The 24,259-nt window shown below is 52.6% G+C and overlaps 1 protein-coding gene across 4 annotated transcripts in view; it reads left to right on the top strand.

Annotated features, from left to right (window-relative positions):
- The first annotated feature begins 1,376 nt into the window (after positions 1–1,376).
- KCND3 (potassium voltage-gated channel subfamily D member 3) overlaps positions 1,377–24,259 on the top strand; it is a 94,099-nt gene continuing 71,216 nt past the window's right edge. Inside the window, exons 1-2 of one of the 4 annotated variants that reach the window (XM_088180531.1) lie at positions 1,377–1,422; positions 6,634–7,816. In XM_088180531.1, coding sequence (XP_088036657.1) covers positions 6,708–7,816 — 1,109 coding nt within the window. In that variant the 5' untranslated portion in view covers positions 1,377–1,422; positions 6,634–6,707. Of the gene's footprint in view, positions 1,423–1,807; positions 2,065–2,513; positions 2,979–6,633; positions 7,817–24,259 lie in introns of those variants that run through there. The other 3 variants (XM_088180530.1, XM_088180532.1, XM_014892351.2) reach the window with 3 other exon arrangements.

Genomic DNA, 24,259 nt, shown 5'->3' with positions numbered 1-24,259 from the left:
TGTTACTGGGGGACATTGGCTTTGGGGAGGGTTACTCAGGACCTGACATTCAGAAATCCGTGGGGTTTTTTTAATAATTGCACTGAATTATCAGAAATCAGACCCTGAATTGCACGGAACAGGTTGAGGTTCAGTTGTATCTTAGGAAAAATTTCACCACTGAAAGTGTGGTGAAGGATTGGAACAGGCTGCCCAGGGAAGAGGTGGAATCACCATCCCTGGAAGTGTTCCCAAATCAGTCGATGTGGCACTTTGTGACATGGGTTAGTGGGCATGGTAGGATTCGGTCACAGGCTGGACTTCACGATTTTGGAGGTTTTTTCCAGCCTTAATAATCCCATGATCAGGGGCCTGGTTTCAGAGTTTCCAGACCCAGATTGTTGATTCTTTTATTATTATTTTTTTTAATGTTGAGTATTTGGAGGTCTTTCCCTATTTTTATTTGATTGATTTTTTTTTTTTTTTTCCTGTAAGAAGATCTTGGTTTTAGAGCTCTGGGTAGAAAGGCACCTGGAAAACGGCCACTGGTCATTGCTGGCTGTGCCAAGTCCCTGCTTCCCTTATTTTACCAGACACATCAGACCCCCAACGCAGCCCTCGCTCGCAGGGATGCTGGAGGAGCAGCCCCTGCCCCTGGCAATGCAACCCCTGCAGCCCCCGGACCCCTCCTGGCACAGCCCCATCCCCAATTGCGGGGTGCGGGGGGGGGATTGTGCCCACCGGGCACCCCCCTTGTGCTGCCCTCTGCCCCGGGGGTGCCAGGGCACCGCTGCCCTGCCCAGCTCCTTCTCCATCCCGGGGTCTCACACTCCCCTCTCCCCTGCCCGTCTCTCTGTCCCTCCCGGAGCCGTGCCCGGTGTCGCTCTCTCCGGGTGACACCTGCCGGCGGCTCGGCGGGCGGGCGGCGGGCGGGGACGCGGCCGCTCGTGTGCGGGGAGCCCCCGCCGCCCCCCGCCCGCGCCGCCGCCCCTCGGCGCGGAGCTGGCCCCGGTCCCGCCGATCGCCGCTGATCGCCGGCCCCGTGCCCATCGCCGCTGATCGCCACCCCGTGCCCATCGCCGCTGATCGCCACCCCGTGCTCATCGCCGCTCTCCGCCGACCGCTCCCCATCGCTCCCGACCGCTCCACACCGCTCCCCATCGCTTCCCATCTCCGATCTCCATCGCTTCCCATCTCTCCCCAGTCCATCCCCATCTCTCCCCACCGATCCCCAACGCTTCGCACCGCTCCCCATCGCTTCCCAGCGATCTCCATCGCTTTCCATCCATCCCCATCGCTTTCCATCCATCCCCATCCATCCCCATCTCTCTCCGCCGCCGCCCCGCGCCCGCGCACTCCGCGCAGCCCCGCGCTCCGCTCCCGGCAGCCGCATGGCCGCGGAGGCTCCGGGCGGGCGGCCACGGCCGGGAGCGCCCTGCGGAGGTGAGGGGGGTCCGCAGGGAGGGCGGGGGGCGAGAGGGAGCGGCCCCGGGGGGTGTGCGGGGGACACCGGCCCGGGGGTGTGCGGGGGACACCGGCCCGGGGGTGTGCGGGGGACACCGGCCCGGGGGTTCACCTGCGGGCGGGGCGGAGGCAGCGGAGGCACCGGGTGCCCCCGGCCGCTCCCAACCCCGCGCCCTTCCCGCTCCTCGCTTCTGCCGGCCCGTGTGCCAGCCCCGCACAGCCCGTGTGCCAGCCCCGCACAGACCGTGCCAGCCCCGCACAGCTCGGACCAGCCCCGCACTCCCCGGGCCAGCCCCGCGCTGCCGGCGCTAAGCGCTGTGCGGTGCAGTCGGAGCCGAGGAGGAGGCGAGGCGATGGCGAGGCAGGCGAGCCCCGCTCGCCCGTATCGCCCTGACTTTATGGAAGTCATCAACTCTCGCTGCGGCGCGTCAGTCAGCGGGAGCTGCCCGGCAGAGCAGGGCAAGGCTGGCTCGCTCTGATTTGGGCTCATGGTTATTTACTTGATGGAGATTCGACAGCAAACGGATAAATGAGCGAGGCTGACGGGTCCCTGAGCGTGCCGAGTCCAACTTGTGCCCGTGGATGAAAGAGGGATGCTGAGGTGGTGTGGAGACAGGACTGGTAAGAGCTGCCAAGGAGCAGGGCAAGCCAGAACAGCGGGACGAGGGGGAAAGGGAAAGGTGGTGGGAAGGAAGAAGGGAGAAGAAGGTGGGAAAAAATCGGTTTAAATACGAACGATTTCTTTTTATCCCTGAATGTTTCCTCCCGCCCCGGCCAAGGTGTCGGGTGTAGGTTTGTGATGCTGGAGGAGCAGCTCGTTTCCCTGTGCAGAAGGAATCCCTCCTGCCTTGTCCCCGCCTGACCGGGGGCCAGGAGGGACACACAGGGAGCTCCGGGACGGAGCCCTGAAGTTCATCCCATACTTTCCCCCCTCCATCTCCCCCTTGGCACATTAGCATGCAGGGTAGGCTCTGGCGTGTATTTAACGACTCCATTTGCCAGCGCTGTGCCAGCTCACACCGCCCTTCCCCAGCCGCGCTCCGCTCTGCTCCCTGCACCGGGCGGCTCCAGCCCCAGCCCCGGCATCTCCGGATCTCCGGCATCTCCGGGATCTCCGGGATCTCCGGATCTCCGGCATCTCCGGCATCTCCGTTATCTCCGGGATTTCCGAGATCTCCAGGATCTCCGGCATCTCCGTTATCTCGGGGATCTCTGGATCTCCAGGATCTCCAGGATCTCCGGGACCGTTCCCAGCTGGGCAAAGCTGCGAGCGGCGCTGGAAGGGGAGGGGGCAGCGCCAAGGCAGCTCAGGCGGGAGAGGCAGGGAGAGCCTCGGTGCCGGCAGTGATGAGGGAGAAGCTGTTTAGTCATCTCGCTATATATACTTTCACAATGATGAGCACATTTACTGATTGCTTCTGACTGCATTTAGAGAGGGAGGCAGGAGGCAGGCGGCACAGCTCACCTTTTATCCCGAGGAGTGACTGCTCCCCACATTTAGCGCTGCTTTTGGGCGCCGTGTCTGTCCTTGCCAGGTAAGGCAGCGCTGCGAGCCGGCAGCGTGGGGCTCTCTGGGCTCGCTGCGAGGGAGGGACAGAGGGGAGAACTTTGCATGCATTTATCCTAAGCCTGTTGCTTTTGCTCCTAAATCTCCCCAACACACTGAGGGAGTGTTTTGCAGAAAGTTTTATTTTCTGGCGGTGCTGCGAAAGGGAAGGAATGTGTGACTGACGGCAGACACCGAGGCTTTGGCTGACATATTTTGCTTTAAAGCAAAGGTGTCTTTGCTGCCTGAGCCTGACCCAGCAAGGACAGGAGAGGGGAGAAGGAATCGTCCCCAGGCTCGTCACTCCCATTAGCAGCGTCTCATCAGGAACTTGCAGTGTGTTTATCGGTCCGATTTCAGAACAGCCCTGTCTGCTTCTAGAAAGGGAAGCACTGAGGCTTTGGGTTTGTCTCTGCTCTCTTGAGATGATGAAGAGACTGATCAGTGTGGCATTGCCCTGGGAGCCACAGTGGTAAGAACCCATCCTTTATTTCTGGACCCTTTGGGTGGTCCCGAGCTGGGCTGGGAGCTCGGAGCCCCGGAGAGGTCGGGAGGGGACAGGGGGCTCCTGCTCAGCCTTTTCCACCCAATTCTGACTGGTCCATTGTGCCCAGAGTCGTCTAAAGAAAACAGATTCTTTTCTCTACAGATACTTTTTTAAACCAGGAGGGAAATGATTCTATTTTGTGTACCAGGTCTTCTAAATGTCATCAGCAGGGTGCCGGTCTGCTGTGAACCAGTTCCTTTTAAATTACACGCAGAAATTATGGTAATTAAAATTAGAAATATGGATATAGCTAAATATATGCTTGTTAGAATTAGAGTGTGTCTGTTTTCTGTGAGAGCTCCAGAGACTGTCAACAGTACATTAGATTTTGAGTCCAGCCAATTGCTTTCCAGCCTAAACAGGCTGGTTAGCAGTTACCAAAATCCAAGCAGGCAGAATAGGAGAATTCTTTCTACATTCTGTAATTCTACATTCTAGATAAACTCGTTACTTCATCCTTTTTTGACTCAGCTTAGGTTGTGCAGGTCAGAATTATAAATCCAGTCCCGTCTCTCTCTCCCAATTTTCTATCACTTCCTTCAGGGAGTGGTAGAGTTCCAAGGACTCATGGACAAGAAAAAGCAAAATCTCTGCAAAAGGGAATTTCAGTACTCTTCTCACTCTTGATCCTTCAGAGAATTTACAGATAATTCCTCTTCTGTGTATTCTGAGGATCAGACGGGACACATTCAAGGCAGCTCTGAGAATGAAGCCGGGTGCACTCTGTTCTAACAACATCTCTTGGACCCGGAGAAATGGGAACTAAACTTCCACAGAAGAATTCCCCTTTCTTTCTCTTTTGCTTTAATCTCCTTCCCCTTTCATAGCTGAGATATTTATAGCTTCCCCACATATACTGCCAGCATGAAAAGACCCATTTTATCTTTTGAAAATTGATTTAAAAATGTGTAAGGCACTTATGAGTTACCAGTGCTTTATTGGAACAATTATATGTGAAGTATTTATAGTGCCTCAGCAGATAATGTAGGTAACCTGGAATCCACAACCAAAGTTATGAAAGTACAGAAGAGATTTCTAAGGTGGTTCCCCTGAGAAATCAGGGGAGATGAGGATCCAGTGTGCTGGAACTGCTCAGGTCACCAGTCAGTGCTGGCAGAAGGACTCTGGTGATGGTGCTAAGTGAAATTAAAACCCAGTTTGCCAGCAGGGAAAACAGGAACAAGATGCCTTTTCTTGGTTTCTCGGTTATTTGCCTGTACATATTTGGTGATTAATGGACGGAATTGTTCTTATTTTGCTGCCTCCTGGTCTTAAGTGTTTCACCAAAGTTAAAAGATCCACCACTGGTGGTAGGAGGCTGCAGGCTGAGCCCACGGAGCCCCTGGAGATGCCCTTTCAGCCGAGGGCTGGGGGAGCTGTTCAAAGTCATGCAGAGGAAGTTTGCAGAGCTGAGCTGTGCCTGGTCCCCAGGCTGCCACGATTCAAGCAATGAATTCCCTGTTCGGGGGAGAGGAAAAGTGGTGCTTTGTAACACTGAACAGTTCTTTGGAGGGAAATCCTGGGAGATGTTTGCTCCAGTGCCATGCAGATAAGCAAAGTGTCTCCTTGGGATAAGCATCGCTCTGGTTATGATGTGTTCCATAATTACAAAAGCTCCTCAGCTGGCACGAGGGATTTCAATTGTCCTTTCCATAGTGAAATTGCACAGGAAGATGCTCCACATTAAGGTGATGAATGTTAATTTGCCCCGAGGAGCAAGAGCATTTCTGTGAGCACTTCAGGCATTTTCACCACAGACTGATTCCATCATTTTTTATTCAGTATTTTGATGGCCCATTGGAATCAATAATGCTGCAGCCTCACTGGCTGGAATGGCAGCTTTCATGTGAGTTAAAAACTTTAGAGTAAAACTGCCTACAAAGATACAATTAGGCTTTGAGGACCTGAGTCACTGGAATCGATGGAATTTCCATTGATAAATTGACTTTTGATAGGGCTCCTAATGCATCTGATATGGCAATGGCACCTTTCTTCAGATAATTTCATGGTAGACTTAGAAAAGCACTAGGCAAGTGAAAGTAAAAGCAAGTTAAAACAAAAGTTAAAGACTGTAGGAACTCTGACCCAAGATCAAAAAAGATAAAACAAATTCATGGCTAGATCAGAGCACAAAATCTACTCAAACTTCAAGAGAACATTGGCCTCTGGTGGCTGAGGGTCTGGACAGCTCGGGATATTTCTCATCTAACAATCCAAGAGTGCAGTGAACATATTTTGTTTCAGCCTAGGAGTCCTTCAGTTCTTCAGCTGAAGGATTCTGCTCCTCTTAGCCAGGAAATAAACAAAGCATCTCCCTGCTGGGAAGAAATTCTCCAGCTTTGGAGCCTTCTTTCATTCTGATGTTCTTGGTGTTTGGTAGCTTAATCCATCAGCCTTCACACCTGGGACTGGAGCTTACTGGTGCTCAGTATCCTGAGCAATGTTTCCCGAAAAATCAGAATTTTCCTCTGGTCCGGTGGAGGCTGCAATTCTTGCCAAGGGTGACCCCAGGTGTAAATGAAAGAGAGCAGCAGAAAACTGCTGCCGAGGCCAGGCCTTGCATTAAGGATGGAAGACAACTGGTGAAAACCAGAGAAAAATTTCCATTTCTTTCAACTAAAGGTGTTCTTAGTGCAAGTTTCAGGACATGCAGGACTTGTTCAGGACTGGAGATGCAGTTAAGCCCAGTCGTGGGTTTAGTGGCACGATTGCACTGCAGGCTGATTTCACTGCTCTGAGTTCCCAGCTCTTTCTTGACAGCTGTAGTTAAACTGATGAGCACAGGAGGCTTACACCTGGGGAATTATGGATTAGTCTTGTTTGTGAGGAAGCAAATATAAATTACTGTGTTTATGCTACTTTTAAAATGCTTTTAATGAGGAATCATTTGCTATTCAAAATTCCAATCTATAATAATGCCATAACCCCGCTGAGCTGATTATCATGTGCCTGGTTCAGCATCATTCTTCACCTGGGAGGTGAGGGCAGCCAGTGGTTTGCAGTCCTCGTGTCTGTGCTGCTCCTGGACTCTTCCCCCCGGCGGGGCAGGATGCCCCTGGTGACTGTGTGCTGTGTTCTCTTCTCCTGTGTGTTGTAGATGGAGCTGCTCTGACTGCCAGCAGGTGCCAGGAGCATCCCCAGCCTCGCCCCCAGTAACAGCCCGGGCTCGTCATGGCAGCAGGGGTAGCGGCGTGGTTGCCCTTCGCCAGGGCGGCTGCCATAGGATGGATGCCAGTGGCCAACTGCCCCATGCCGCTGGCTCCAGCCGAGAAGAACAAGAGGCAGGACGAGCTGATCATCCTCAATGTGAGTGGCAGGCGTTTCCAGACCTGGAGGACTACACTGGAGAGGTACCCGGACACTCTCCTGGGCAGCACGGAGAAGGAGTTCTTCTTCAACGAAGACACCAAGGAGTATTTCTTCGACCGGGACCCCGAGGTCTTCAGGTGCATCCTCAACTTCTATAGAACTGGCAAGCTGCACTACCCCAGGTACGAGTGCATCTCTGCCTACGACGAAGAGCTCGCCTTCTACGGGATCCTGCCCGAGATCATCGGGGACTGCTGCTACGAGGAGTACAAGGACAGGAAGCGCGAGAACGCCGAGCGCCTGATGGACGACAACGACTCGGAGAACAACCAGGAGGGCTCCATGCCCTCGCTGAGCTTCCGGCAGACCATGTGGCGAGCCTTCGAGAACCCCCACACCAGCACCTTAGCCTTAGTCTTTTACTACGTCACCGGCTTCTTCATCGCCGTCTCGGTCATCACCAACGTGGTGGAGACGGTGCCGTGCGGCAGCGCGCCGGGCAGCAAGGAGCTGCCGTGCGGGGAGCGCTACGCCGTGGCCTTCTTCTGCCTGGACACGGCGTGCGTGATGATCTTCACCGTGGAGTACCTGCTGCGCCTGTTCGCCGCGCCCAGCCGCTACCGCTTCATCCGCAGCGTCATGAGCATCATCGACGTGGTGGCCATCATGCCCTACTACATCGGCCTGGTCATGACCAACAACGAGGACGTCAGCGGGGCCTTTGTCACGCTAAGGGTTTTCAGGGTTTTCAGGATTTTCAAGTTCTCCCGCCATTCGCAAGGCCTGAGAATCTTGGGCTACACTTTGAAGAGCTGTGCCTCCGAGCTCGGCTTTCTGCTCTTTTCCCTCACTATGGCAATCATCATCTTTGCAACTGTGATGTTTTATGCAGAGAAAGGGTCCTCGGCGAGCAAATTCACCAGTATTCCTGCTTCCTTTTGGTACACTATTGTAACCATGACAACACTGGGGTGAGTAGTACTTTTCCTTTTCCTGAGCAGCAGGCGAGCGTGTACTGGGAGCTTGACTTCAGCTCCTCCTCAGCATTTTCCTGGGTGCATGTTCGAGAAGGGGCTGGAAGTGTTGAGGGTTTGATTATTCTTTGCCTTACAACTTCTGCGGTTTGTGTGCAGTTGTATAAACCAGAAAAAGCGCTCACACCCACTTGACAAATGCTGGGTAAAGGAGTGCAGGAGGAGCAGAGTGCAGGAGGAGCAGAGTGCTGGATGAGCAGAGTGCTGGAGGAGCAGAGTGCTGGAGGAGCAGAGTGCTGGAGGAGCAGTGCTGGATGAGCAGAGTGTTGGAGGAGCAGAGTGCAGGAGGAGCAGAGTGCTGGATGAGCAGAGTGTTGGATGAGCAGAGTGCAGGAGGAGCAGAGTGCTGGATGAGCAGAGTGCAGGAGGAGCAGAGTGCTGGAGGAGCAGAGTGCTGGAGGAGCAGTGTTGGAGGAGCAGAGTGCAGGAGGAGCAGTGCTGGAGGAGCAGTGTTGGATGAGCCGTGTTGGATGAGCAGTGTTGGATGAGCAGTGTTGGAGGAGCAGGTTCTGATCCATCCCTGCAGGAGGGGAAAGCTGAGCCGAGAGCCAGGGGCTGGCACAGAGCTCTGCTCGCTCTGCCGTGGCTCCAGCCCTGTGCTCCAGAGCTGCTGAGGGATCTCTTGTGTCTCGTTGCAATGTCAGTCGTGCTTTCTCCCCTTGACTTGCCAGCAAATGCAGATTTGCTGAGTTCAGTGGATGTTGTGGGTCACAGGACATGATCTGGTTTTTGTTTAACTGGGCAGGACAGGGGCTTCTTGTGTGTGTTTAGCTGTGAGTTTGGGAGCCCAGCGTGCTGTGGTGGTTGTGGTAGAATTTCAAACATTCCCATGCACAGGTACAAAGATAATGAGATCAAAGCAAGGGGAATGCAGCCTGGAGGGCTTTCCCCCCTTCTATTTCATTTCTGTCTCACAGATGTTGTGACTGAGATTACAGATTTGTCCTTCTGCTGCTCTGAACTAAAACCTCTGGGAGCAGAATGGCCAAAGCCTCACCCTGACAAGGCTGTGCAGAGGAAAGTTGCATTGCAGGCTGCTGCTCGGGGCACACATAAAGCCAGGAGCGAGTGCAGTCTCCTCATCCCACAAATCACAACAGCACGGGAAGTTTCGAGTTACTTTGCAAAGAGTTTTCCCACTGGAGTGTTCACACAGTGTAATACTAGATGTAGACAACTCTCCTCCTTTTTTCTCTAAACTGCTTTTGATTTTAAACACTTCTCTGTGCCTATTACACATGAGCAGGCTCACAGTAGCACTTTTAAATTATTAAAATCATAATTCAGCTGTCAGAAAGGCGCCGAATCCGGGCATGTGACAACTGAAATCTGAATTTCTTCATTAAGTACAAATGTAGAACCTGTTAGTCATAGTCACCTAAAGATCTCTTATTCTTCCTCTTTAATAGCTAAGCAAAGTTTATGGCAAAAGCTGTTCCTTACCCTGGGAAAGGCAGAGCTTACTTAGAAATCAAAGCTGGGCTTTGCATCCCAGCACTGCCCCACGCTGCAGCTCAGCTTTCCAGGGTCTGGCTGCTCCAGACTGGTCCCTCCTGTCCCCACCACGGTGTCTGGTGAGCTCCAAGGGAGCCCTGGGTGGCTCCTTCACGAGTCTCTGCACGGGGGGAGATGTGTGAAAATCCAGTTCTATTTTCACATTCCCGTTCAATAATGATCGCACCTGTCCTTGCACCCATTCCCACCTGTGCAGTCACATCCCTGTGACAGCAGCCTTGGGGTCAGGGGACTGTCCTCGGGGTTGGGGACAGCCCCAGGACGTGCAGAATGAGCTGCAGAGCAGCTGGGGCTCTGCTCCAGCCGGGCAGTGCCTCGGCTTGGGGACCCTTCCCCTCCGTCCCTTTCTGAACACAGGGACAAACCCAGCGCCCCAAGCACCTCGGGGTGTTCTCGGTTCATTGTAATCACAGAAATCATAGAGGAGCAAGCGCTGGAAATGAGTTGACATGGATTTAAGAAATTCGACATTTAAACTCGGCTTTGTACGGGTTCATTGGGAAGGGAGCTATAAAATGCTGTCAAAGTCTTAAAACTGAGACCTCTGGTGTTACTGACTTGGCACTTTTAGGTGGTTTCCACATTCCTGACTCCCCCTGTGTGGGGTGGGGGTTAATCCTCCAGGGCTAACCCACCTGGCCCCCTTCATCTCCCCAAAAATCCTCCCAGCTCTGGCAAACTGGCACTCTCAGACAATATTTCATCTACATCTCTCTTCAGAAGTCCTTTCAATCTGTTTGGACGGGTCCTGTTGCTAATGAGAGTCCTGGCAATTCCTCCTGCCCAGACGCTGCCAGAAATGCAGCCAAGGTCCCTGACTGCTCCCAGCCCATCAGACTCCCCCTGCAAACTCAGTGCTGGGATCCCAGCAGCACTCAGAGCTTTTAGAGAGATCTTCAGCATCTCCTGCCTTTGCCCTTAATAATTCAGCCAGCATTTAAAACAAGAAGCTATGAAGCACAACAGTTTGTAACTCAAAGCCATATATATATATGTATATTTAGCTTGTTTTCACCCCCAATCCGTTTAAGTGCAGGTAAGTGAAGGATTCCCCGGGGCTGGAATCCCACCATTGCTTTGGCAATGCCTGAGAGGAGGGATCTGGAATGTGCAGGATAACTTTTCCCGTTGCTAAGGTTAGCTCCATTTGTGTACAAAAGTTTACTTACAACAAACAAACAAACAAACGAAGCCAGCACTGAGACCACGACCCTCCCATTTACTGAGCATCAGCTGCTCTCCCACATTCCCAATGAATTCCTTTGGGATACAATCGCATTTCCGGACTGACCCATAAATAAAAGGCAATAAAAATGCATTTCCTCTCGAAGGTGAAGCCCAGCATCAATGAATACCCCTGGTTTTGGTGGGGTTAGCACGCAGATCAGTTTAGAGAAACTCAGGCTGACGTGCAGGCTCCTTAGGCAGGTCACAGCCCAGGGAGACAGGTACAGCAGCTTTTCTGGAGTGGGAAACAAAGCAAAGGAATTCAATTACACTGACCTGCATCTCAATCCCTCTGCTGTGCTCATCAGCCCTGCTTTAACAGAGGCTGTTTTTAATTCAACACGATTTAAATTTTGCTCAGGAGGCTTTCTAATGAAAACATTATTCTTGGGTGCATCTTAAATCAATCTGAATTACTGAAACAACTATTCCAAATTGATTCAAAATCAGCTCTCCAATTCATGCAGAAACATTTTTCTCAGGAGGCCCAGAGCTCCATCTCCTCTCCCGTCCTCCTGGATGTCCCAGTGCCTCAGTCCCTGAGTCCTGCAGGGGGTTCTGAGCCCTGAGCCCAGCTCAGCAGGGCAAGAGCTGCCAGGGGCAGCAGGGCAGCAGTGCCCGGCCCATCCCAGCACCCTGCCCTGGCTTCAGCGAGCTCAGGCTGCAATCACTGGGTTTGCATCTCTATAGAAATGTGTGAATTAGAGTGACTTCGGTTCCCAAAGCAGTGCTTTGGTTTTCATGGGATCACAGCTGGGGCTGGAAGGACCTTAAAGCCCAGCTCATTCCAACCCCCTGCCTTGGGCTGGGACACTTCCCACTAGCCCAGCTGCTCCTGGCCCCACCCAATATTCAGATTTATTCACTTTTAGGGAGCAGTACGGATGGGGAAGCCTCAGGTTCTGCTGCTCTCCCTCATGTGCAGCACAAACACAAAACCTCTGTCACCCCACTAAACCCCACGCCAGATTTGCCCAGAGAAAGTGTTTTTCTAAGATTTTTACAGCTGTTTTCATTCCATCTGACAGCAGCAGTATGTTTCAGACTGCCAGGCAGTGTCTGTGACTGCAGCAGAGACATCAGACTGTAGCTGTGAAAACCTGAGTGCCACATCCTCCTGCACCCTGCGGGCACGGGGCAGCTCCGAGGGCTCTGCTGGGCACCACAGCCAGGCTGCCCGGGAGCCCAGGGCAGTCCTGGCATGGTCTGGCTTGGGAGGGGCCTTAAATCCCCTCCAGTGCCACCCCTGCCACGGCAGGGACACCTCCCACAGCCCCGATGTCCAGCCTGGCCTTGGATAATTCCAGGGGCAGCCACAGCTGCTCTGGACACCCTGTGCCAGCCCTGCCCACCCTGCCAGGGAACGATTCCTAATGCCCAAAATCCCATCCAGCCGTGCCCTCTGGCACTGGGAGCCATTCCCCGTGTCCTGTCCCTCCATGCCCATGTGAAATGTCTGCTCCAGCTCTCTTGGAGCTCTTCAGGCACTGGAAGGTGCTGTAAGGAGGGAATATTCCTGGAGGGAATTGTCACCGAGATACTGGGGCCGTTTCTGCCAGGAAAGCAGCAGCAGCAGCAGCAGCACAGGGTGGGGAGCAGAGGCTGGTGCTGGGTCTGGTTAGTCCTGGGGCATTCACTGTGCAGCTTTGCCTTGCCTGGACAGGCTGAGCTCAGCTCCCACAGCCTCGGCTGCTCCGTGGAGAATCTCTCTGGCTCAAGGTCACCCTTACACCCTGCAGCCCCACAATGGCCGTGAGAGCACCGCTCCCATTTCAGGTTCAGCTGCACTGGGCAGTGATCACGACACAGCTCAGTGCCCTGGGACAGCACGGGCACAGAATTCCTGGAGGAGCCAGGGCAGGACAAGGCTGGGCACTGGACAGAGCAGCCCTGCTGGCCTGCCTGTGTCAGCACCTGGCCAGGAGCAAGAGCTGGAATTTTTTTCCAGAGTTTATGAGCTGAGAGTGCACAGGGCAGGGGTTTGGGGCCAGGCTCTGTTTTGGTTTGTCTGGGCTCAGCTTTGCCTCTGCCAAATGTGGATCAGAGGGAACAGGAGCCCGAGCAGCTGCCACGAGACAGCACCAGTCTTGGTTTGCTTCTTCCTTGGGGTTTGTTCTTTTCCCTGGTGCTCAGCGGTGGCAGGAGAGGGGACAGAGGCAGTGCCGTGTGGGCAGTGCCAGGGGGCCGTGGTGCTGCCAGCTGCTCTGAGCCCGGGCTCAGAGCTGGGATCTGAGCAGAGCAGAGGCGCTGGGGCTGGGGGAACCTTCCCTCAGCCTCCTCCACACACACTGCGAGCACTTTGCAAAGTCAGGAAATCATCAATCCTCTCTGGAGCGCTGCCTGCCAGCCCCGGGAAGGATTGCTGGTGGGGCCGGGAGGGACCCTGTGCCTGTCAGCACTCCGGGAGCTGCTTAAACTGAACCAGGAAAAACCTCCCGTACAGAAACACCCCTCTGCATATTCACATCACCGGTGGGAAGACGGATGAGATGTGGGGGGCTCCCTTTGTGAAGGAAGGTGCTGGAATTTCATTTCTCACCGTTTCCCACACAGCCAGCGATTCCTCATGTCCAGGGGCAAAGAGCTGCCTGAATTTAATCCACAAAGTCCAATCAGCCCATGAGCTGATGGAGCTACACAAAGAGCCCATTTCCTTGGGCTTTCATTCCCTTCACTCCAGCTGCATCTCATACAAAGCATGTATCAATTTTCTTCTCCTAATGGATTTACAGATATTGTGTGCAAAATGTCTTTGTGTCAGAAACTACAGATGGAACCTTTTCCCTTCACTATCTTGATATAAATCTCAGGCAAGCATCTCATTTTTGAGCTATTTGTATTCACCAGAACCCCAGAAGTCTTAGAATACCTTTATTCATTCTTAGAGCAAGTGGAATTTACTGGATGATTTTTTCTCTCTCTTAAAAAAAAAAAAAATTCCATTCTTAGGGGTTATTTTGGCTTCGGATATTTGTAACGGTTGCACGTCTGTGCAAACGCACCATTTTTAATGTGCAAGACAAAATAACTTGCCTTTAGGGTAACTCATTGTGTGAGAAGTGAATTATTTTGAATAAGGCTAAGAAATGGTGCTGACTAAAATTGTAACGTGACTGCTAAATTTACCAGTGGAAGCCTTGGCAGGGATGCATCTATAGCAACTGATTTACAGATTTTTTTCTGATCTCCTCTTTCTTTCCTCCCCCCCTTTTCTTTCTAACCTGCCTCACAGTAAGCCTGAGAAATACAGATTAAAGATAATATTGCATTTTCATTGGAGATGAAGGGAAGTGATTGGCGTGCTGACTGGATCTGGGCTATTTTTAGTCTCATAAAACGATAATTTCATAAGAGAGCTGACCCAGTAAAAGTAATCAGTTTACAGACATCAGCTGCAAAGAAGGGACAGAGTAGCCACTGTCAGTTCGAGAGCAGGGAGAGGAGAAGAGAAGTTAAAGGCCCTGGAACAAATTAGCCAAAACTAATTAGGTTCCTCTGCTGATTACAGCCCGTGGGTGTGTGCAGGGAGAGGAGCACAGGGAGAGGAGCACAGGGAGCTGCTGCCAGTGCCCATCCTCATCCTCATCCTCATCCCCATCCTCATCCTCATCCCCATCCCCATCCTCATCCTCATCCTCATCCTCATCCCCATCCCCATCCTCATCCTCATCCTCATTCCCATCCTCATCCTCATCCCCATCCCCATCCTCATCCTCACAGGGCCACCTGGGCACCACGTCCTTTCCCCCCCTGCCCCCTTGGCTGCAGCACGGGCACAGCCGAGATAAATCCCGGGTTGTTTTGGGGTCAGGGGAATAGCAGGAAAGGTTTCCCTGCACTTTCTGGAGGGGTCTGTGCTCTGCAGAGCATCGAGGGACAGGACAAGGGGAATGGCTTCAAAACGCAAGGGAGCAGGTTTGGGTTGGAAATCCTTCCCTGGCAAGGTGGGGAGGACCTGGCACAGAAAAAAAAAAATAAAAAATGTGTAAGACAGAGAGAGAAACTTCTCCTGAGCATGACCCAGCACCGTTCCCTGGCAGCAGCCCGTGCCCAGCTCGGTGCCATTGGCCCGTGGCCCCCAGAGCTGCCCTGGTTTTGGGGCAGCAATGAACATTTCCCACTGCTCCTGCCCCCCTGTGCTTGTCCCCAGCGGCTGCAGGGACACGGAGCACAGGGCACGTTCATTCTCTTGACACACCTGAGCAGGGCAGGGCGTGTGCCACTGCCCGTGGCCAAAGGGCAGCCCAGGGGCAAGGCCAGGAGCAAGGCCAGGCTCAGGCCAGGCTCAGGCCAGGGGCAAGGCCAGGCTCAGGCCAGGCTCAGCCCAGGCTCAGGCCAGGGGCAAGGCCAGGCTCAGGCCAGGGGCAAGGCCAGGCTCAGGCCAGGCTCAGGCCAGGCTCAGGCCAGGAGCAAGGCCAGGCTCAGGCCAGGCTCAGCCCAGGCTCAGGCCAGGCTCAGGCCAGGCTCAGGCCAGGAGCAAGGCCAGGCTCAGGCCAGGCTCAGGCCAGGCTCAGGCCAGGAGCAAGGCCAGGCTCAGGCCAGGCTCAGGCCAGGCTCAGGCCAGGGCAGCATTGCTGCTCTGCAGAAGCTGAGGAAGAAAAGAGCTGAGATTTGGTCATTTACCAACTGCCTCCCACTCTCACTGCTTCACCACCTAGCACAGAAATTCTTTTTTTGTCAAATCCCACCACATCCATCGTGAATTTGTTAATATTTTCCTCCAGTGAAGGCAGATTGATGAATGTTTTTCCTGCAGACCAGAAGACAGGCAGCACTCAGCCAAGCTCTGCCTTCTCCTGGACACACAATGCCTGCAGAAACAGATTGTGTCTATTTAACTATTTACCACTGCTGCATTAGAACACACTCAAGGGCTGTAATTCACCTCTTAAAGTTACAAGTAAGTGTGGAAGAGTTATTTTAAAATCAATATCTAACAGAATGCCATTGTTCCAACATTTAAACCTGCTGGGAAATTACTAGGAAGCATGTGGCAAGTCAAATCAGTGCCTGCCAGAGGAGGAAACAATTCATTTCTCCTTCTAAAGGTGCAAGCCTCTCCTGCCTTTTCATGCTGCTTTGCAGCTCAGAGCTGTGGCTGGAGCATCCGGCTCTTTCTCCCCTCATCCGTGCCCTCACTGCCCCGGGCATTGCCCAGGTGTGTGCAGGGGCTCCAGCCCTGCTCACCTGCACAGCACAGGGACAAACACATCCCGTCCTGCCATCGAGCTCAAAACTCCTTCTCGATCACAGCCCTGTGTTAACGGGGCTTTGTTGATGTTTGCATCATTTCTTGGGCTTCGACATCAATATTAATGTGAGGAAAGCTCCACTGGCTTTTTCTGCTCTTGTGAGGGAGATGGAACAGGCTCTGACACCTCCCTTACTCCACTGCAGCAGAGCCTTTTTCTCGTAATCAGTGTCTGAAGTGAGTAGAAACAGCACCTAAATTTACCACGTTGAGCACGAATCAATGGAGCATTATTGCCAGCACACATTCCTCACTGTCACACGTCTCAGTTGTGCTGCTGGCTCAGGGAGATTTCAAACCCTGTCTCCCACCCAGCTTTGCACCTCAGGTACTCCTTTTACCAACCTCACCCTCTTATCTCTGCATAATTAACCAAAATACGAAACTCCCAGCTTTGTGCCATGGCTGTGTGAGTTTCTGTGGCTCCCCCAGGAGCACAGGATTGTGTGCAGATGGGCAAGCACGGGCAGCTCGCAGGAGGCAATCACAACTTTTACTTGGTGCCTCTTTCGTTTTCCTGCCCACTTACATCTGCCCAAGCGTCTGTTCATCAATCCTGGAGCATCCATCACGGCACAGGATGAGTCCTACTGAGTCACACACTCTGCTTCAGTTCATGGAATGAGCTGGCAAGATATTCTAGCCTTGGCACACTCGATACAGAAGATTTCAGCCCTCTTAGATATTTTTCTGTTAGAGGGGAATAGCAGGACAGATTAAAGAATAGAAACAGTCATTCAGCAAAGCAGCTGTTGAATGAAAACACGAGAAATGGAGGAAATTGGGTAAAATAGACCTCTAGCCAAGGGTCAGGACGAGCAGTAAGCTGGGCTGAAGGGATACGAGATTTTGGGCTGCAGAGGGCTGAGCAGGATGAATTCCACCACTAATGAGCTTAGTGAATAAGCTCATTACCTAATGAGCTCTATTGAACGAGCTTGAATTCCTGCCTGGGGAAAGCCCAGCCGCAGATCAAACATAGGTAAACAGCTCCATCAGTTTGCACACACATCATCTGGAGCTCAGCAGCAAGCCCAGGGTCCTTGGCACAGCCTTTCCTCAAGGTGGCCATGTCAGGAGGGACCAGCAAAGAGCAGAGGATCTCTCCCAGCTCTGTCCTTTCTGCACACTCTGGGATCTGGACAAGGATGCCCTGACACGACTCCTTACTGCTCCCACGCCCTGGTGCCTTTCCTTCACATTTACATCACCCTGCCACCTCCAGAGGACCAAAACCCCATCAAAAACTGCTCCTGAAATGCTTCATCTCTGTGAATCTCCATCTAAACCCTGGCCTTGCTTTGGTGCCTGGGGAGATCTGTCAGAGCAGATGCCAATTCCGAGGCTTTGGAAAAGACCCAAAGGAAATCTCACATCCACACTGCCTCGTGGACAGTTTGTTTCCCAGAGAGGCAGCAGTGCTGGAGTGCCTGCAGGGAAGGGGCCACGGTGGAATGGGAGGATGGAACCATCCCCACCCACTGCTCAGGGCAGCTCTCAGTTCCCTGCCTTGGAGGGGAAAAGGGAAAATGAGATTTCAGAAAAGGAGAAGAGACCTACAGATGAAATCTTCATTTTTACTTCACATAGCAACATTTCCATTTATTTTTACCATTGCCTCTCAGAAGTTCAGCACATTCTGAAATATTGTCTAAAGCACTCATTTCCTATAGTTGTGCCACTCCAGAACCCTGGCACTGTCCATCATTTGTCTGCTACCATCTGAGCAGGGCTAAGAAAGCTTGGAGGAAGAAAAGGGAAGGAAAGTACACGAACTTTCCAGTAAAATATAATGGCTAGTTTGGTGGGAGATAAAGATTTTGAGTAGAAAATTGGTGTTCAGGCTTTAGAAATACATATCTTTAAAGCTCTGCACGCATGCCCTGAAGTGCACAGCCCAGGGTAAACAAATGCAGGCAGCTCGTTGTACTGTCAGGGTATATTCACATGATTGCAGCAGGAAAGTCTGGCACCCAATGTACTGTGAACTGAAAATGAATTTCAGCAGCTTTTATGATTCATTTTTTGTCAGAAACAAAGGCTGTGGCTGGAGCTGCTCGTGTGCCGTGCCCAGGGGTGGCTGCAGCACAGAGCCTGCACTCAGCAAAGGCTGTGTGTCCTCCCGGGGGCTTCTGGACACCCCTTGGAACGTCCCCTGGGGGATTCACTGTGAGCCCGGGGTGCAGGGGAGGCACAGCAGGGACAGCCAGGGCTGCTGCAGGAAAACTGTCCCGGCAGGGCCAGGCTGGGCTGGGCACACTCTGGGCACCTCCTCATGGGACAGCCACCCTGGGGATGGGGGATGAGCTCTGGGACAGCACCCTGAGCTGTGTGCTGGGGCACACAGGAGCTCTCAGAGCCCCGTGGCCCCACTCCTGTGTGTCCCAGCAGAGCTGTCCCCTGTCCCCAGCTCCCTGGACCAGCTGCACTGCTGCTCTGGCACGGCTGGATAGAATTTCTGTGCCATTAATAACTGATTTCCTGGCAATATCAAAACACCGTGGGCAGCCAGCACATCCACCACCGACAGCACTTGAGTGTACAGCAAATGAAATCCACCCAGTTTGTTAAATCACCACAAACTGAGAGAAGGGCATTTACCTGAACACCCCTGCGTGCCCAGTGCTCTGAATGCAAGGTGAAATACTCAGGGTGGAGATGGGTGACTGAAAGCAAGGGAACAAGGATTTCCTGGAATCACAGGGTATCTATCCCGGGCTGGGAGCACCAAGGCCAGGGGCTGGAACGAGAGGAGCCCTTGGGATCCCTCCCAGCCCCAGGTGCTCCATGGCTGTGGGGACTGCCAGCTCCCTGAATGAACAGGTAACAGGTAACCAGCTGTGCCTCCCAGCCCACAGCTGCCAGCTGCAGCCCCAGGGCTGCTGTCCCCAGCACACAGGGGAGGGGACGTGGTGACCCTGCAGGAGGGACAGCACCCAGCCCAGGGCTTCCTTCCAAACCTGTGTGCAGTCTAAGTTAAATATCAAAGAACTCCACCTCCCCTCACAGAATAAAGGAGAGAATGGGGGGGAAAAAATCACAGCGTTTTGGATGGCAGAATGAAAGACGTTGCACAAGTCTGAGTTTTGTAGGGAACATGATTTAGCAAAATGCAAACAGGAGTCGTTCCTCTCCCAGACGCTGATTTATTATTTAATACTAAAATACTATAAATAACAAATCTGCAGAATCACCCAGGCAGGGAAGGGAGGGGCGTGTGGAGGAGCCCCACAGACCCCAGCAGGCTGTGCCAGGAGGGTGCCAGGTGGCACAGCCAGGTGTGTCCCTCACCTGCCAGGTGCTCCCAGCCCTGTCACTGCTCCCTCACTGTGAATTATTGCTCGTGGCACACTCACACCTGTGGCCAGGAGGGAGCCCAGCTCTCTGTGCCCCCAGGCTGTGTCTGGGTCCAGCCACGCCCTGCCCTGGCCCAGGGACCCCTCAGGATTTTACCACAACTCACCAAGTGCAATAGAAGCACTTTGTGCTGCCACACAGGATGGGAACTGCTCAATAATAGCAAAATCAACTCCTTTAAGTTACAATATAATGTAAGGCTGGGGCTTTTACTATATAATCCATTTTAAAGAACTCTTAGATGTGCTGCTCTATGGCAAAATTGGATTTTTAGCAAAAATATAACCCAAGTGCACAGCATAACAAATTGTAATCACAGCAGTCAGTTTACCACCTCAGATGCAATGCATCCTCCAGATCTTTTTTTCTGCTTATCTTTTAAATGCAATTTTCTGTCTCACTCTGTTGAAGACCAGGTTAAATCAATGAAATAAAAATAGTGTTGTAATATTAGATCCTATGGCAAAAGACTAACGTTGCCTCTAGTCAGGAACTGTGAGAGTGAGGAACCCAAACCGGATTTCATGGAACTCTGCAGCTCTGGGAGTGTTTCCCTCTGCTTGTCAGTGGAACAAGGCACTGAACCCCTCTGACACCAGCCCTGACTTCCAGCTCTTCCAGATCTCTTGTCCACAGAAAAAAACAAACAAAAACCTTTATCAGGAGCAGCCACATCTCCAGGTACAGAATAATGACCTCAAGGCTTTTTAATTGCATTTGCTTCCACTTCAGAAGAGTTTCTTGGTTTTCTTAAACAACCTGACCTTTCACAGGACAGAGCACTGCCTCTGCTGCCAGGTCCCAACCAGAGCAAGGTGTCCCCAGTCCCAGGGGAGCTGGGACAGGCACTGAGAACCAGGGACACAGAAAACCCTGAAACACAGCCCTGACACACAGCCCTGACACACAGCCCTGACACACAGCCCTGACACACAGCCCTGAAGTGCCACCAACAGAGGGAGGGGATCCACAGCCCTGCAGGGATTCACTTGGGATAAATCAGATTGAGGGGATAGGGAAAGGCTGCTTGAGGATGATGTGTAAGATGTGAAAAGCAATCACAGTGCCAGATATGGTAAAACATAACCATCAAGCAAAGCACTGAAAGCCTGAATGATTTGGCATTGAAGCACAGGGGTTTTTAAATGCTACCATTCAGATATGGTAAAAAAACATATTCCTCTTGCAAACAACCCTCCAGGACTGAGGGGTAGGAAAAAACCACAGAGCTGAGGAAAGACACAGCAGAGGGACAGGTCTCCTCTGCACAGCCCATCTTTCCCAAATTCTTTTCCTTTCCTGGTATCCAAACTTGTATTAATTCAAGAGGAGCTCGTTCTGTGCTGCTGGGACAGGGGAAACCCCAGGAGCTGGGTAGACTTTGCCCCTCATTCATTGCTGAAAAGTTACAAGTGGGAGCTTTACAACAAAGCCACCATCAGTTCTTGGCACACAGACAAGAGGTTGCTCTGAGGTGCTGCCACACTGCGGGTTTGATGTGAGAGGAACCCAGCCCTCCTGCCCTGGGCCAGTCCTGCAGGGAGGGATGCTCCGGGAACACAGCAAACCCCACCAGGAGGGGCTGGAAATGATCCTGCTTTTCCAGGGATGTGGCTGATGAAGAGATCACACTCAGCTGCCAGGGAAAGGCCTTTTCCTTCCCCCCCGTGGTCTCAGATCACTCAGAGCAGCGTGGCAGGAGGGCTCTGAAGCGAAGGGATGTTGGCTTTGTGCCCACCCTGAGTGACAGGCTTTGTCAGCAATGATCTCTTTAAAAACCCAGCCCTGCTCAGGGCTGTCTCTCACACAGACACAATAATTCTCGAGGCATCCCTGCAGGGCTGGAGCTCCCACCCAGGTGACCAGGGCTGCCCCGGGCTGGTGGCCACGGACCCTCAGAGCCAGCCCTGCACCCTCCCAGCCTGGCATCAGGGGCAGAGCTCAAGGGTGAATTCTCATTTCCTTCCCCAAGCCCTGTCCCTAAGGGAGAGCTCCTCTCCTGCCCAGGGCTCTCCTGTCCTGTCCTTAGCTCCCAATCCCTTCTCTTCTGTCCCACTCTGCTGTTCCTGCCAGTGCCAGCTCAGGGCTTAATTCCTAAGGCTAGAAGACTCTTCTTTAATTCCTAAGGCTACAAAGCTCTTTTTTAGGGACTTTGGGAAGAAAAGAGCTGCTGTGCAAAGGGAAGGGCTTCCAAGGCCTGGTTGTTTCTGCTGCCTCTCCTGCTGCTTCTTTTCATGATGTGCATCCTCCCAGAACCCCCAGGGCACACAGGGGTTGTGTGGTCTGTTCTGGGACTGCTCTGGAGGGGAGGTGCCTGTGCAGAGCCCGGAGCTGCCTCAGCCCTGCCAGGGCTGTCAGGGGCGATTGGGGGCACCTGGGAAGGTTCCAGAGACTGATGCTCCCCCAGCTCACTGTTGACACATGGCGTGGCCAAATGAGATTTGCTTTGGCATCTCATTCTCTTCTCAATCCATCTTCTCTAGTGCTTTTCTCCCCTCCAGCCTGTGCATGGCAAGGTCAATCAGTGTAATTACAGATGTGGGACACATCAGCACCATTCCAGCCCCAGCTGTGCTCATGCAGCTGGAACTCCTGCACACTCCCACTCATTTCTGCAGCAGGTATAGGAGCAACAGGTTCCTGTGCAGTCAAGAGAGCTCTCCATGTATCACTGGACTGATAACAAAAGGAATAAATAACTGCAGAGAAGTGAATTTTAATGACATTTCTGTACCAAGTCTGTCAGGGTACGCTACAACCATTTATTCAAGTTCACTGCCTGCCTAGATAAACACTGACATCTCTATTTCACAGGTGTAAAATCCAACCAGAGAAAGACTGAACTTCTCTGCACAGCCCACACAATAAAGAGTTCCCTGCTGCCACTTTGGGCACGTTTCCCAGAGGAGCAGGGGAAGCTGTGCACTCCCTCAGGGCAGCCCTGCACCAGAACCACGGCTCTGATCAAAGCATCCCCTGCTCCTGCACAGACCTTGATGTCCAGAGCAGGTGACCAGCACAGGTCACCTCCTGCAGGCAGGCAAGGCTGGCACTGAGATTTTCTGATGTGAGCTCAGAGAGCCAGTCTGGCACCTTTCCACCTGCGATTTTCTTGCTCCTCTCTGGAACATCTGTAAATTCTGCTGCCCAGGTGGGGCATTCTGACCCTGCTCATGTCGGTTCTGTTCTCCCACACTCAGGACTCTTTGGAGAGCAGAGGCACAAATCCATTCAGGAGCATTTATCGGGGTCACTGGGACTGGTGGATTGTTTCTATCCCTTCAGAGAAACCCACAAAATTCTACAGAGGTCAAAACAAACACGAGTACACAAAGAGCAGCTGCCTCAGCCCTCCAGAAGGATTCTGTAGCATTCCAGGAACTCTCACTGCAGTACAAACTTCACTTTGAAATAAAGGACACTTTGAGATTTTTTAATTGCCTCCTAACCTTTCATTAATTGGGCTTTATGCAGTGAGCAGCATCACAACAACAGGTCTGGAACCTCTGCAGAATGCAAATGGGCCACAATGAGGGGAGAGCCCCAGCCCCAGCTCCTGGGCTCCCCCAGCACACACAGACTCCTCATTATCTCCTTTGTTTCACCGGCACTGCCTTCAGAACAAGCAGCTCTGAAAAGCTCTCCCGACACACAAATGTTGGCATTTGCTCATTGGAGAGGCACAAAACAGCTCCACAAAGTGATGTCCTTCGGCAGCTCCCAAAAGTCACAGCCGAAATTTATTTCCATAATAACGAGTCTAGTGAACAGTTTTGTCAGAAAGACTTATTTGCATACCTCACATTTATGTTTTCACCTCGTTTCTGAACTCCCCACCAACAACAGGCTCGGTGATAAAAGCAATAATCCCAAGGGCAGGAATTTGTTTATGGCCTTGGCTCCATCTGGGCCCTGAAAGCTCCCAGAGAGCCCAGGTGAGGGTCCCAAAACCCCAGGTGAGCCCAGGTGAGGGTCCCAAAGCCCAGGTGAGGGTCCCAAAGCCCCAGAGAGCCCAGGTGAGGGTCCCAAAACCCCAGGTGAGCCCAGGTGAGGGTCCCAGAGCCCAGGTGAGCCCAGGTGAGGGTCCCAAAGCCCAGGTGAGCCCAGGTGAGGGTCCCCACCCAGGGGAGTGCCAGGCTCTGCTCCAAGAGCAGCAGCAGCACCTGAGACCTCTCCCTGCTGTCCCTGCAGTGCCTGCTGGAAACATTTCCCAGCAGAAACCTGGCATCTCCTGGGGCTCACGGGGCCATTTGTTCTAATTCTTGTTGACATTTCATTTCACACGCTATTAAATGACCCCCTTCAGAAGGATGAAACAGAAATTTGCTTCAGAAGAGGGAAAAAATACCGTGTGCTTTAGGAGAAAAGGAGCTCCTGATTTATTTTCCCGATGAAGTTAACACACAGAGCCTTACCCAGTGCTGCTGGGCTGGCCATAATTCTGCATTTGGGGACAAAGTGACAGCACATGCCTCTGTGATTATTGGCATTTCCACACCCCAGAGTGTTTCTGTCCCTTTGTTGTGAGCAGAGCTCAGTGAGCAGCCAGGGAGGTGCTGCAGTTACAGCAGGGCAGGTGAGGGAACTCCTCTGGATCGTTTTTATTGAGCACTTGAGCAGGGACAGATTCCATCAATCCCGTGCGGGTCGGGGGGGAACAGCTCTCCTGACACCCCTGATCCCTTCCTGAGCTCTCAAATCACCTCCGGAGATGGAGCAAGCACTGAGGGGGCTCTGAATCTTTCCATGGGGTGAGGGCGAGGCTTAGTGGGGTCCTGGCAGTCTGGGGACAGGGGGACAATGGCTCTGAGGGCAGCAGGACACCAGGAGCTGATGAGAGCAGAGCTGGAAAATACAGAGAGAGAGAGAGAGAGAAGGGCTCCTCCAAAATCAGCCTCCTCTGCCTTTCTTCAGTCCCAACGTGCCACATTTATCTTTTCTGGTGATTAAAGCTCAGCAAAGTCATTAATACTGAGACTCCCCTCACTATATCACATTCAAAAATAGACTTTTTTACTTGTTTAGAGAAA

Source organism: Sturnus vulgaris, chromosome 29 (genome assembly GCF_052056855.1).
Source record: "Sturnus vulgaris isolate bStuVul1 chromosome 29, bStuVul1.hap1, whole genome shotgun sequence".
Lineage (NCBI taxonomy): Eukaryota > Metazoa > Chordata > Aves > Passeriformes > Sturnidae > Sturnus > Sturnus vulgaris.
This window is presented reverse-complemented; position numbering and strand designations above follow the sequence as displayed.